A 14764-nucleotide genomic window follows, 5' to 3' on the forward strand; every position below is an offset into this window, starting at 1 on the left:
GCCACCTTCGAGCGACTTTTCCCATTTTTCTCCCCTTACTCAGTGCCAGTAATTAGGGTGCCGGGAAAATCAATACAATCTGAGCGAGAACAACACAATCAGCAATCGCCGGCAGAACCAAATCAAAATCGGAACCAGAGTTACGTGTTTCGGGCCACAAATGCCAAATTGTCCAAAGGGTAATCAAAGCGAGACTGAGTGACCAAATCTGAAATCGCCCAGCAGCTGCCAAGTTTCTCATGAGGAGTGCACTGAGAAAAACAGCTTAATATTCATTAGGGTTTACATATCATTTATCCATTAAGTCGAAAAAGCCCTTATTATAAGCTGATCAGATTTTTCTAGATACATACATTAAAGTTGCGCTTTCTAAAGTTGCTTCCCAATTATGCGTGTTTTTTAATGAACTATGCAATTTAAGTAATACTAAAAATAGTTTTAGTAGTTTTATATGTAATATTGGTGGAAACCGGTTTTACATTTTTAAACTTAAACATTTAACTAAAAAAAAAAACGCAACATTTTAGAAATTGATTTTAGTATATGGCTTTAGGACTAGATCTTCTTAATAATTTCTGATTTGAGTAATTTTAAAACACCAAAAAATAAATTTTGGAGTGTATAGTAATTATGGAATCCCATCTGATTTCTTTCCCGTGTAAGCCCTTTACAAAAGTCAAGTGTAGGCGGTCGACTGATTGCATTTAAGCCAAAGCGCTTCGTTGGCCAACAGTGAACAGTCGACTGGGAGCAGTGACCAGGAAAGAGTAGAGGTAAAGGTAAATCTGCGGTACGTCCAAAAAGTTTTCGCAACATTTTCGCAGTGCCAGCGAGAAAGTGCATTTAATTAAATTTCCTGTTGTTCGATGCGAGTGCAAAAAGCGTTGCCTACTTTTGCGGGCGGGGCAAGAAACTGTTGCACATGCAGCCGCAAAATGTTGGCTGCTCCTGACACCACCAACAAGCAACAACCAACAGGCAACGTGCAACAACCAACAACCATCAACCACCTACAGAGCACCACCGGGCCACTCGGAGCCACTGTTGCACAAATAGCGAAAATAACAATAACACTGGCTGCAGAACAACAACTAACCCAAACAATTTGCAGCATCTTGCCGAGAAACATCTGCGAACACACAAACACATTGCAGACAAATAGCACCGTCTACAAAGGAGTAAGAGCTGTATTTTAGAAATCCACCGAATGGGAGAGACTCTAATCGAACTATTATTTGGGCATTAGGTTTGGGCACAATCAGTATAAATTAACGGATGCATCTAATAAGTTGAATCAACACACATTTTGCTTAGCCTTGTACTTGGAGGTAGTGACTAAACTCACGAAAAAATTATTTTCAAAACAAAAATATTTCGAATCCAGTCCAAAAAGTTCTTAAAAAACCAACAATTTGAAAAACAAATGTAAAGCTCTCTCAATGATTTTTTTTGTTCCCTATGCATTTAATATAATATATCATTTCTGTAAATCTATATGTTTTTATAGATTTGTAAATTGATCTTTATAATAATCTTTAACAAGGCTTACCCTTTTCTTCTACTATTCATTTTAGACATATGGATCTAGAAATTATTTTATCGAGATGTTGATATAGTATCTGCTGCCTAGAAATTTGTTAATATAGCGGGATATTTTGATGCATGTTAGGCTGTTCATATAGTGGGTTTAAATTTTAAAGTCCCATCCAATCCAATTAAAGCAGATGCACATCAAAGAGACTTCCGAATGAACACCCAATCAAGTTGGTATCCTTCGAATATCCTGTCGATTGGAAGGGTATTCTGAGAAACTGCTGCTCGTGGACAGCGAAATGGCGCTGCGAATTGTTGCCGCATTCAGCGGAAATGCAAGCTGAGTTAGCTGTGTGTTGTAGTTGTAGCTGGAGTCCTTATAGACGATCTCCTGTTCCTGTGGTTGTTCTTGTTTCTGTTTCTGTTTCTGTCCCGGTGATGTTGTTGCCTTCGACTGGGTCCTGGTCCTGGTCCTGGTCCTGGTCCTGTTTCCGTTCCCGTTGTTATTCGTGTGGGTCTGGTGGCATGGCCCATGAATATTCATGGCGTTTGCCGGGGCAGTCATTCATTCATTCGTGATTTCACGCAAAAGGGGCAAATGCGAAGAAGCTGCGGAAAACAATGAAGAGGAATGGCACAAGACAAAACATGAAGCCAAATAAATAAACAAATGTCAAGCCATGTTGCTGAGGGCGGACACAAAAGCCAAGAAATTGGCGTGAAAATAAATCAAGAAATAAATTGGAAAATTTGTTATTTCAACGAGTGAACAACGTCGGTAGTTTCGAGCCAAATGTATGTAGCCAACTTTTGTTGAGACGATGCTAAGAGGAATCGATTTGCTTCTAAATAAATAGACCTGAATTGGGGGAGAAGAGGTACTGAGGTTACTAGTCGCATTATGGATAAATTATCGCTTAAAATAGGTTTTGTAATTCCTTAACATTTTTTTTATATTTATGCCAGCTATTTTCCCAAGAACAATTTGTACTACGCAGCATTCTTAAAATGAATTCCCTTGGCATATTTTTCGATTTTTCCTTTTACCTTGCCTCTCAATTTCCTTCACATTCTCCAGAGAAGGCTGAAAGCCCAGTTAAATGCGTTTTCATAGCCTGCAGATTTTATTTTTTCCCAATCCCTTTTCACCCCTTTCTCAATAACAATTCGTTTGGCCCACAAAGTGAAGGCCAATTAAAATGTCCTTTAAGCGTTTCTGCAATATTAATTAACATGAAAAAGGCAGCAAGTAAAACGCACATGTATTCTTAAAAAAAATAAAAGGCCTGGTCAATGTTTGGCAATCGACTCAAATCGAGGTCGCCACGGGTGATGCCAAGGGTCAGCAAACGACTTTATTTAATTGGAAAATATTACATTTTTAAACAATATCCATTAAAAGTGGCAGTGGCAGACTGCCTGCTTAAGCTGCAGTGCATATATACAAATAAAGCCCCTCGGACGAACCCACGATATCAACTGCCAAAGGTAATCAACTGCTGGGAGAAGTCGCATTCGCATTCGCATTCGCAATAAAATGTTGAAAAGTGCAAAAAATGAGGAAAAAACCCTTTTAATGTTGCCCATGTGCAGGGGGGTCGAAAGGGGGTGGGACGCCGCCCATGTCTGGGTCTGGAAAACACAAGTTCGCGTCTGGACCTTTGTCCCCGGCAGAATTGTGGAGTGGATTCCAGTTGCCAACCGAAAGGACTGGGCCTGAATGGGGTCATTTACTTTGAGTGTTCGACGCTCATTTAAATGCAAATTTAAATGAAATTTTAATCCAGTTTTAAGGACGCAGTTGGACACTCCGGGGGAGCCTTTGATGTTCCAGCTCGTCTTGCTGATTACCTTCGGGGACCTTATTGGTTGCCAGTTCGATCCGGGACCAAGATTGCAGGCCTACTGATCTTGTTTCTCAATACTCACAAATTGTCCATCCTAAAGAAATTGTCGAAAGAAAATAAATATTATTTAAATATACCCCAAAAAGTTTAGATCCTTTTTCGTGAAGATTAAATATATTTTCAATCTGTTATGGTTATTATATAAATAGCAACTATATAAATAGCAACTATAGGCCATCAGATCGAAGTAATTCATATCTGCTTACACCGAAAAATATGTTTTAAAGGGGATTTTAAGGTAAACAAAACGTAGAATGCCCATTACAAGGGTATAACTATAATGTTAAGTACTTTTACTTAGTAGGGAAAATATACTCTCATCAGAAGAAGCAACGCCATTTAATAATGTGACCAGTTTTTAAATACATTTTTAAATACTTACCACTCTCTTTGAAAATTATCAGGACAAAAGCTGTTCTGATCGCAGCGAAAAGCTCCTTAATATCTGGACCATCCAATTACCATTTAATCGCAATCTCTTCAACGTCAGCCACTCGTGAATGCAAATCCTTAACTAAGTTAATGCCCAGTCACAATTTCATGACGATAATGATGATGGGACTGCAGCCAAGGGATACATTCGATCCCCATCCAACTTGGCCACACTGTCGTGCATTGATTGCATTTCGTGTCATCCAACGGATTTACTCTCGCAGAACTGCGTTCAACATCAGGCATAATTTACTGCGCATTAAAACCTCCGATGATGATTTATTATTGTCCTTGTTGGCCATGTCCTGCGACCTGCTGCCGTACCGCAAAAACATATTTAAAGCGACGTATTTATATTTTAATGAACCGGGAATCGGGAGTGGTGATAAAAAATCAGAGCTTAACCATGTTACAATGCTCGTGGGTCGGGCAAATTATGAAGTTTGTACCGTAATCAGCGTGGGTGGGTGGTTCGATGCACATGTTCAGTACTGTAATGCAGGCGCAGTGTTGTATTCCGCAAGTGTTATCGACAAGCGATTACTGTAGTGTTCTCCCTGAAGAGGGATTTCGGTGGTAGCATGTGGACAAGTGCGATTGGGGTACTAAAGGTTTATAATATAAAGCTTATATCAGACAGAGGATTCGCAATAGCAAAAAAAGACTGAAACATTAACCCATTGCATTAAAACCGACGAGCTACGACATTAAATGTAATTATAATATTATAAGTTCTTCAATATTTTTAAACTGGCACAATTTCTAGTGTTGCAATTAGTTAAATAAATAAAAACTACTCGTTTAAGAATATCTTTAGAATATAAAAAGCTCTTTATTGCATATTTTCTTAAATGTGTATTTTCCCAATTTTAGCTTTCAACCTTCTAAAACTGCATCAATAAATCCTGTCTTGCAGCAGCGCCCAAGGATATGCAACCGAAAATTGTCGACAGCTCGCCGTCAGCGGCTGCGAGGACGACAAGGACGACACTGACTTCGAGGAGGAGCAGCTGGGATGAAAATGAAATCGAGGGATCCGCATCCGGCAGAGACTCACTGCTGACTTCGTCGACAGCTTCGCTGCTGCCGCCGCAGGACAATGCCAGGAGGTGGGGTCCTGGCTCTGGTCCTGGTCCTGGACTGCTGATTTTTCCTGGCACCGCGCAAAGACATCAGCATAATCCAAATGGCAGCAAAACAATTGCGAAAGCTAATGACGAGAACGTGGCCATTAATCAGCAAGGACCCACCAGCAGGAGCATTCGCTCCTTTCGCCGTCCGCCACTATGGCAACCGCCACAGGATCGAGGCAAGGCGGAGCAGGGGAAAGAGGATGAAGAGGTCCTGGACCGGCAAAATCCGAGGGATAGCCGCGGTGCCTGCCTGGCCAAAGTGCAGGCTTTCATAATCGAGTTCCTGCAGGGCTCCTCCATACACGGCTTCATTTATTTGGCCAAGCTCGGCCTGAACTTTGTCGAACGGTGAGTAGTGACTAGAATAGACTGTTGGATTTGGCCACACAATTGGATAATGGGTAATGAAATTGGACTCGAGGTGGGAAAACGGAAAGCAACGAAATTAGGAAAATATCAGGTTTTTAGGAGAAAACAAAGCCAACCAAAAATTTGGAGAGCCTTCTGGGTTACGCACCAAAATAATTTTTAAAAAATCATAAAGACAGGCTTTGTTTCAACCCTTTAAAAAAAGTTTTCCAGGGAAACATAAACAGCCGATATTATGTAAATTATCTTCATTTAAGAATTCGTCTTCTCACTTATTCGAGAAGAAGATTTCTTGAAATCGAGACAAATGTGCTATTGAGTTTGTTTTTTAAGACGATGCGATTCTTAAATAGAGATGAAAGTACTCTTAATTTTTCGAGTCGCAAACCGTCTTGCAAAACAAGAACACTTAATCTCGATTCAGAATAAAACCCTACCAAAATCGAATGTTCGGAAAAACCCCAAAAGGCCTCTTTCTAAAATACTGTATCCTCCTAACCTAGATCTCATTAGACAATATGTGGTTAGGCGGTTGTAAGAACTCAGGCAACATTTCCACTCCATTAATTTACAAGGAAATTAATGTCAAACCTCAATACGACCATAAAGGACCAGAAACCGCTAGTTTAACTTATACATAGGATTACCACAGTTCACCCCCTAGAAACCATAAAGTTGAAACTAAAACGATACAAAACTATAAGTCGGGCTTAAAAAAGGACTATCCACCGACCAAGGCCACGTGCAGAGATTCCGATTCGGATTCGGCTTCATAGCAGAGCGGTCCTGAAGGGGAAGTGCGTGCCGAGAGCCCCCACATAAAACTTCTCGAAGCGAAATACATTTTTCCACATATCTTCCGTTTTATGTGGTCGATGGGGGAAGGTAGATCTTGTGGTCTGAAGTAATATTTTGTTGCTGGAATTTGTATTTTCGTGCGGTGCAATAAATCCTTAAAACTGACATGACATGACAAACAGGATTACACACACACACTCTGAAAGGGGGAAAGCAGGGAAATTCTCCGATGCTTTCGCTACCTTTCTCTTTCCGTTTTGGCCGCGGCAAGGCTTAAATTGGCAACACTCCACCAAAGTGGCCAAAAGGAAGGGGCGGGGGTGCAGATGCGGATGCGGTGGTTGGTGGGAAATCTGTCAGGGCTGCCGGCTGAGGGTTAATTAGTGGATAACAGTCGGGCCAAGGACAGGGCCAAGCAGACACTGCCAGGAAAGACGGGAAAGATATCAAAGTTTTATAAATAAAAAATTATTATAACAAAAATTAGGAGCTTCGTAGGACTAAGTATAGTTTGATGTCCGATTTTACAATGTTATGTTAAGGATCTAAGTTAAGATGGATTGGAACTTGTTCAAACGACACATTTTAACCAGAACATTACCTCAGTTAAGAGCTTTAAATCAAATAAAAGCTAAACAATATTGGGAATTTCTACATTTTTCGGGAAACCACTTTAACTCAATGAAGAGATTAACATGATATTGAGACATAAGAACAATGAATTCAATTTGCTCCCCAGAAGAAACCTATAAATAATTGATTTTAAAACCTAATTTTATAATAGGTAACCAATAATTATAAATTCTTTTTGTTAATTAATCAATAGCCGACTACATTTTTTCGGAGTGCACCCCATGAGCTCTCCCCAAAATCATGAAGCTCAATTACAATTATTGTTAGTTTTCCGCCAGAACCGAATCCCAACTGACAGGTGTTGTTTGGGGGAAAGGCCATGGGTACCAAAGGTGAAATGTAGATGAAAGGAAGGAGGTCACGCAAAGCTTAGCTTTAATTAATACACTTCCCCCAGGCCCTTCATGAAAATGATTTGTTGAGCATTTTTCTCGGAAAATTTATTTCTTTGACCAATTCCACTTGGCACAATTTGGATTTATTTGGCCCTGCAAACCAAAAAGTAGAAAATACAAGGGGAAAATATGCTTTGCCATGGCAAAAAATGAGCTTGTGACGCACAAATTTCTGGATTATGCACAACTCCATCACAAGCCCAACTTAAGCTCTTCTTCCCGCCCTCCCTCAAAAACTAAAGAATTTGTGGAAAAAATAGGTATATATAAAGGAACCCACTTGCATACAAAACAAGCTGGGGCAAGGGAAGTGAAATGCATAAACCTGAGAGAAAGAGTCTGTGTCGCTGACATGTGATAACCTCAATTTCACAAGCGTTGATATGGTAACTATGAGGGATTTTCCCCCCTTTTTGGGTGGCGGCGACAGGTGCACGATTGCATAATCCACAACCGAAAACTGCAAATGCAAATGCAAAACACGCAGCGGCGTAGGACGCACAGGATTAGGGGGGTTTTCGAGGGGGGTACGGATCCGAAATCTATGGCAGGGCATCGGGCTTTCGAGTGCCCTGAACTCTGTCACAACTTAAACCCTTGCATTGGGGGAGTTGAAATTCTACAAACTGTGCGAAAAAAGGGTTTGAAATTGGTTAAGCAATTACGGTATCAGAGGGCTTTGAATTTCAATGCATTTTTTGGGACTACAAATTTTTAAATTACTTATAGCTCACCAAAAATAAAAAACTACATAAAGAAATTAAAAGATTTAACAAACAACAAATTGGACTAGGTCTTCTTTATTTGTTTTGAGCTACACTGAACAAAACATAAATATAAATTATTATGTTTAGATTTAAATTGAACATTCTTTTTTTAAAATGTTTTAATAATGATAGTCAAAAGGAATGGTAAAAATAAATATCTGAATTTTCAATCATTATCAGTCCATCATAAAAATGTTCATTTATAAACTCTTTCATTTATATCTTATCTATTCATATGTCATTTTCTTAACAAACAAAAAAGAATAATATAAAATTCTTTCTTCAAGAAGCATCTTAAGTAATGGAGGAATTTGGATAGCAGCTTTTTGACAATATTAATCCCATATCACGCACATTTCAATGGCATACCTCAGCTAGGAACTATGTGGAAATTTAAGCATCCACTGATCCCCAAAAAAGTCGAAAAACAACCCTTGCTGCACGATTTACAAACGAGAATGTTGTGGCATCAAACATGCATCACTGAGCCTCATTCACGCACAAATTTTATGCATATGAGTGGCGAGATGATGAAACAAAGCAAATACATAAATTGCAGGCCAGACTGACAAGAGTTGGGAAATGGAAAATGGCAGTGGTAAGCAAGGGGAAAATGTGGAAATGGGAGTGGGAATGGCAGTGGAAATCACAATGAGTCTGTCATATGCGATGTCCAAAAGGAATTTTGTGGTGTTAGACAAAGTACAGCACTCAGTTGTCGGAGAAGAAAATTCCAAAAAAAATGGTATGGAGCTTCTCACAGAAATAATAAAGAGCTGGAAAATGTTAGGGAAAATTAAAAGCCAAGTAGCAGAGTGTTTTTCTGTGTGTGAGAGCGCTGAAAGCTTTATGAGCCATTGCTGGCATCAAAATGTCATTGTAGAAGACATTCGCTCGAAATGGGGAAAATGTGCAAAGGATTTTTGGCGACTTCTGTCTGTGTCTCGGCCAGTTTCCTCGTGGCGGTTCAAAGAAAACGGAGAAAAGTCTAGGAAAAGCCGGCAAAGGGTTGGAAAGCGTTGATGCGTTCGTTGACTCCTCCTTCGACTTGGCCATAATTCTTTCGTCGCGAATATTTCGCATAATGCTTACAAGAAAAAAATTTACACGCAATAGATTTTTATGTCCTCCGCCAGAATGCACACTCAACAGCAGTGCGAATTATTCCCCGAACCCATATATCATTTTTGACTCTGCCGCATTTTTGGGTATTTCATTCAGCTTTTTATACGTTCTTTTTTAGCATGCTCTGGTTTGCATTCATCTGCGTGGCTTTATTCAGCATCATCTCGTTGAGCAAGCGGACCTGGCACCGATTCCAGACCTCGCCAATGGTTATATCCATGGATCGAAATAAGCTGGTCTGGAACACTAGCTTTCCATCGCTGACAGTCTGTCCGCACAAGCGGATCGACGAGCTGAAAGTAGAGGAGTACATACTGTGAGTAGAAAAGCAGTCCCATTCATGATGCCAATAATCTATTAAGTCGGATTTCTGAATTAAATTATGCTTATTGACACCCCAATACAAATGAATTTGGCGGTTCACCCGATGGAACAAAAATGAAAGCCAAACCATATGTATTTATAGTTATACAACAAGAACTCGTTATAAAAAATATAATATTTGCTAAGTGAAACCCATAATATATATTTTATAATTATATATTAGAAATGCGCTACAAAGAGCGTTAAATTTAAAGTATGTAAAAATCATAGTTGAAGTGTATTTCCTCCGATGCACTCTTGCAGGGCCCATCCCGACCAATTCTTGTCCGAGGAGGATCAAGAGGATTTCCGCGATTTTATTGTTAAACTTGCCAGCCTCACTTACGACAACTTGGAGACGCTGCCGCTGAACAAGTCGTATGGGATTCCCAGTTACAAGTACTTGGACCTGCTCTACGAACTGAAATGGGCCTTCGAGCCGGAAATCAGCAGTGGCGCCGCCGTCAAAATGTTCATCTACGAGACGCAAACGGAGTTTGGCATTTGCCATTCAGTCAACTCTCTGGTGGCTCGCTACAATTCCTTCGAGTGAGTAATTGTTGGCCAGGAAGTGGCTCTGATTTGATGGCTCTTTCCCGGCCACTTGGCTTATTGGCAGCTACTGGCGCTCCGGAGATTGGAGCCTTTTGGACCACGGCGACAGGGTAACAGTTCATCCGCTGGATGGCGAGATTTACGCCCAGATTATAAACCTTTCGACTGCGTACGATGTTTATTTTCACGGGGCCGGAGATGTGCCGAGCATATCGAAACAGAGATATACCTTCCCAGAGAGTGACTATACCACCGTGGAACTCATTGCCCTGGAAATCTATACAAATGAGGAGGCCAGAGCGTGAGTCTAAATCAGCATCTTCTAAACGTAATAGAAATTTTAAAAAATACCGCAAAGACTATTCAAGAGTATATATATGTTGCTCTTTATTAATTCTTCTAAAGAATTCGCATTTTTTTAAATCTTGCCAAGGACCACCACAAAGAAATAGACATAGGCGAATTCTTCCGATTTCATATTTTTTTATATATTAATATTACTTTTAAAATGCTTTTATCGGCAGAGAAACATTTTAAGGAGCTTTGAAGATAGTAAAACTAAATTTTTTTTATTAACCTATCTTCTCTGAAGAATTCGCGGTTTTTTGAATAGCCACAGATATTGTTATTTTATTGGGCTTACTTAAATCCCTCTCGAGGTTATTTAGCTAATGAATATTTTGTAACATATCTTAAAATTTTGCGGCAGTTTCAGCACCAAGCAAAGGAGCTGTCGCTTCAACTACGAGGCCGAGGAAATGCTGACTGTGCCCATCTACAGCTTTGGCCTCTGTCTCTCCGAGTGCAGAATGTTTTTCGCTCTTCGGGTCTGCGGCTGCATTCCGCACTTCTACCGGAACCGCTGTGGGTATAATCATATTTTCGGGACACAGAGTTGCACTTAATTGGCCCCCATTAAAGTTAACTTTTATGCGCCGGACGGGGATGCATCAAAAGCTGCCCAGTTTTATGGGGCGAATTCGGTCGTAAAATGTTTAAATACTCGTAGTTTAAGTGGCAACTTTAGCACGATTATCTGTCCCGCTCCAATGCACCACATCCGTCTCTTTCTTTTATGTGCTTCTAGTGCGAAACGGTCGAAGGTTGCCTGTTTGCGGGCTGGAGGGCATCGGATGCCTGGTCAAAATTAAACGTGAGTAATTTCCACCGCACCAAGAACATGCAAATATTTAACCTGGGCCGGAAATTCGATTTACATTTTTTCGGTCAGAAAAAATGGACAGCATTTTCCCAGAACGTGACCATAATTTAATTTTTCAGGGGGTGGTCAAAAGTCAAGGTTGGAAATAGACAACCTGTTGCGTAATTGAAATGATGGAAGTAATTTGCTAGGGGAGAAGAGATTATCGGACAGGTTGACATTGATAAGCTGGATAAATGTTTTGACCGGAAAAGCTTGTTTTTTATTAGAGAGGGGAATATTAAATTTGGAGACTATGAAAAAAGAATATTAGTTTGATGGACGACAGATTTTTAAATCTAATATTTTTGGAGAAATTTATATTTTGTTGAAATTTTATGAGCGTGGTTTATAGTTCATAGTTTTATACCTTTTCTGAGGTTAAATTATATATTGATTACCGAAAAAAAGTCCTAAGAACAACCTTATAAAAAAGCTCTATCAATTTTGTGTCTATCATTTTTTATACAGCATACTTTAGAAACTTTAGTTTAAACTTGTTTGTAATAGATTCAATTCTTTAACCACACAGGCGAGATAATCTCCTTAAAATCGGACAAATACAAAATCAATTGCAATTGTTTGGCCAACTGTGATGACTCCAACTTCTTTGTGCAGTCCTACGTAAGTACATCGCACATAATAATAAAAATAAATGAAAAAATGGCGAACGCCCTATTAAAAAATATAAAGTAAACTTTAACTGTAAAAATGTTTATGGCGAACAGAAGCGCCATCTAGTGCTCGTTAAGTGGCAACTGCAGACGCCGCTGCGTCGCGCATTTCAAGTGGAAAAATGCCCGGAAAACTGGGGAAAATCCGTCGGAGAAAAGCGGAGCCAGGCGGAGGGGCATTTTGCCTTAAACAAACATCAAAATTGTAGTCCGGGCCGTAAAAAATAATAAGCGCAGAAGTTGCAGGAACTGGGCGCCTTGAAATATGCAATTATTTTGGGGATGAGGTGTACGAAAAGGGGCGGGAAAACCAAAAGTTTTGTTTAACTTTTTTTCGCGCTGTGTGCGGCGAAAGTTTTTACATTTAATAATAATTTTTGCTTACTTGCCTTGTTACCAGAATACTGATGATGATGTTGTTGTTCCCATTTAGCTTTTCTTTCACTTATCTGCTTATCTGTATATATTTCGGAATTTTCTCTGTATTTTCCGGCTTATCTTCAGCGTTCGCGTGTCTGGTTTCTGGGCGCTAATTTACAATGGGGTATTGTGGAATATCCCAAGATGCAACTGCGCCGCGACGTCCTCTTCTCCTTCGCAGATGTTTTGGGTAAGTTTTTCCCTCTTATCTAAACTTTAGGATTCACTTGGGTCACTCGATTTCACTTTCCACTTTCGCAGTTTACATCGGCGGCCTTGTTGGATTTTTCCTGGGTTGCAGCGCCCTGAGCTTTACGGAAATCCTCTACTATTTTACAGCACGATTTGTGCGCCGCATGTTTCTCAGTTAATTCAGAGCAGTTTGTAAACTATGTTAAAATAATCTTTTTAACGTCTTAATTAAAGGAAAATGAAAAAGAATTACGTTGCTTATTAGATCACTAAATATATCTCCTTTTAAGAAACCTATGATGAAATATAAACATCTGTATCACAACCTCTTAAACTAAGTCAATTATAGTCATATTAACTTTTCTTTAAATTTAAGGGAATACGTTACTCCGTTTTAGAAGATCTTAACAATATTAATATAAAAGTGTACACTTTTTAGAATCCCCAAGGATACAATATAAATACAATATTGTAACTTTTTTAACGATGTTTTTAGAATAATTTTGAATTTGGACTTGGTTTATTTTATCAATTTAACTGATATTTATATTATCAAACAATATCGAGCTTAGTGTGCCATTCCTAGTGAATAGTTCTTATACTTGTTAACCCTTATGCAGTTACAAAGATATTATCAAACTAACATTTGATGTTTCGTCATGTTTACTTAGTTATTTTCTTTAATAGAATATTTTTATTTTTTAAAGTGCAACAGCACTGTGTGATTCTCGAACTTAGTCACTCAAGTAGTCGTCGGTTATGCCAGAGGCCGCCTTAATCTCCTCCCAGCGTTCTGTGAACGAGGTTCCCTCTCTGTTTGACTCGAAGTCCTCTCGTCCTTCGGGAATCGGAGGTGGCTTGACGGCCACATGTTTGTGTATGAAGAAATCACAGCGTTTGCAGTAGTTAGTGATCTTATCTCGGGGCTCGAAATTCGTACTGCAGATTAAACATACTTTGGGTGGCAAGCGACAGCGGAAGCACCGGTGTTCCTTATCCGAGAGATCCTTCCACAGGTATCGTTGGAAGCAAACGCTGCACATGTACAGCCTGTTGTCGGGCGATTCCATATCTGTGGGTCACAGAAAGTATACTATGTAATAGATCCATAAAATAAGATAAAACAAACCGATAAGAATTGATATTAATTCAACGTTGTTTAAAATTTTCACAACTTACTGCGGAGAAGTGAAAACCAAAGCCTTCTGAATTTTATTGAAAATGTCATTAACATGTATAGCCTACCAATTTGTTTGAAAAAGTACTATAGTGTGGTGACGGCTTTTTAACGCCATTTTCCAGATCCAGGGGTCCAACTTATTGTGTTATTTTGCGTGTAAGCCAGTATTATCAATTCTATTTTCGCAAAGCCAATCTGAACGATCCCACGGAGATATCCCACACTTGAGTCTGCCTAATCACGCCAACTGCCCCACCATCTTTTTATTGGCCAAACATAAACAGTCGCGCCGGCCTAATCAAAAATAAAATACAATTTGTGCAAAGTTGGCGAAAATCATACCGAATCTCCCGATATTTCCACCTCATCATCATCGAACCTTCATTGTCCATGTTCCGTCGCCGGCATTTCAATGAACTGTTTGCTCCTTCAGTCGAATAGAAAGAGAAAGAGAGGGTGGGACCTGTCAGAAAAGGACGACAAATTGCGCTCCCTTTGTATTTTTGCCAACCTTGTCGGATTTTATTATTGGGGTCGACGGCAGACATTGAAATGAACTTTTCGTCCGTCCACATGTTATGTGTGCTTAATATTTGCCGAATTATTTGAAGTAAGTTGTTTTGCGCCAGCTATTATTTGTTCGGAAAGTCGTACAGTCTGGCTTCAATACACATATAAGTAACAGGGCACAAAAAAATAAATATTTAATTTTTTAAATTAGTACAAAGCAAGATATTACATAAGAAGAATTTAAATTATAAACAAATTTTGAGTCAAGGTGGACAGTTTTATATATAATTTTGGTCTGTCAATAAAATTTTCAGAGTGTACAGACAAATTATATTGGCTTTTTTAACCTAATACAAATATATTTCACATTTGATAAAATTTATAAAAACTAATTATGAATATTACTCCCCATCAAATTTCGTTGATCAATTACTACAAATCCAACTATAGAAGCTTGACTGTATTTTTATATACACCCCTGGAAGTCTCATTTATTGTATTTGTCTTGACTTTTGCACAACTGAGTGAACTGTGACCGTCAACAAATGCCAAAAACTATGGCTAAGAAAGCTCATGA

At 39.2% G+C, this 14764-nt stretch overlaps 2 protein-coding genes across 3 annotated transcripts; one reads left to right on the forward strand and one right to left on the reverse strand.

The window, feature by feature from the left end:
- The first annotated feature begins 4777 nt into the window (after window positions 1–4777).
- ppk9 (pickpocket 9) lies at window positions 4778–12749 on the forward strand. Its single transcript, XM_065863679.2, has 9 exons — window positions 4778–5353; window positions 9211–9408; window positions 9720–10004; window positions 10075–10311; window positions 10726–10904; window positions 11098–11163; window positions 11744–11835; window positions 12390–12495; window positions 12567–12749. The coding sequence occupies exons 1-9, from the start codon at window positions 4803–4805 to the stop codon at window positions 12674–12676; spliced, it is 1824 nt and encodes a 607-aa protein (XP_065719751.2). The 5' UTR covers window positions 4778–4802; the 3' UTR covers window positions 12677–12749.
- A 351-nt stretch (window positions 12750–13100) lies between these two features.
- LOC108008929 (protein FAM76B) lies at window positions 13101–13761 on the reverse strand. 2 transcript variants are annotated; one of them, XM_017072840.3, is made up of 2 exons: window positions 13677–13761; window positions 13101–13569 (listed from the first exon to the last, which is right to left on the reverse strand). In XM_017072840.3, exons 1-2 carry the CDS (start codon window positions 13729–13731, stop codon window positions 13232–13234), a joined length of 393 nt encoding a protein of 130 aa, XP_016928329.2. In that variant the 5' UTR covers window positions 13732–13761; the 3' UTR covers window positions 13101–13231. The 2 variants fall into 2 exon arrangements, with proteins under 2 accessions (XP_016928329.2, XP_016928330.1); XM_017072841.4 differs by having other exon boundaries at window positions 13108–13569; window positions 13627–13744.
- Between the last annotated feature and the right edge of the window lie 1003 nt (window positions 13762–14764).

The sequence above is a fragment of the Drosophila suzukii genome, chromosome 2R (assembly GCF_043229965.1).
Source record: "Drosophila suzukii chromosome 2R, CBGP_Dsuzu_IsoJpt1.0, whole genome shotgun sequence".
Lineage (NCBI taxonomy): Eukaryota > Metazoa > Arthropoda > Insecta > Diptera > Drosophilidae > Drosophila > Drosophila suzukii.

Bases quoted from the DNA above. Each gene is read 5' to 3' on its own strand.
- ppk9 (XM_065863679.2), top strand. From the start codon at position 4,803: ATGCAACCGAAAATTGTCGACAGCTCGCCGTCAGCGGCTGCGAGGACG. The intron at 9,409-9,719 runs GTGAGTAGAAAA...GCACTCTTGCAG, and splicing joins AAAGTAGAGGAGTACATACT to GGCCCATCCCGACCAATTCT. The intron at 12,496-12,566 runs GTAAGTTTTTCC...CCACTTTCGCAG, and splicing joins CTCCTTCGCAGATGTTTTGG to TTTACATCGGCGGCCTTGTT.
- LOC108008929 (XM_017072840.3), bottom strand. From the start codon at position 13,731: ATGTTAATGACATTTTCAATAAAATTCAGAAGGCTTTGGTTTTCACTT. The intron at 13,570-13,676 runs GTAAGTTGTGAA...TGTGACCCACAG, and splicing joins TTGGTTTTCACTTCTCCGCA to ATATGGAATCGCCCGACAAC.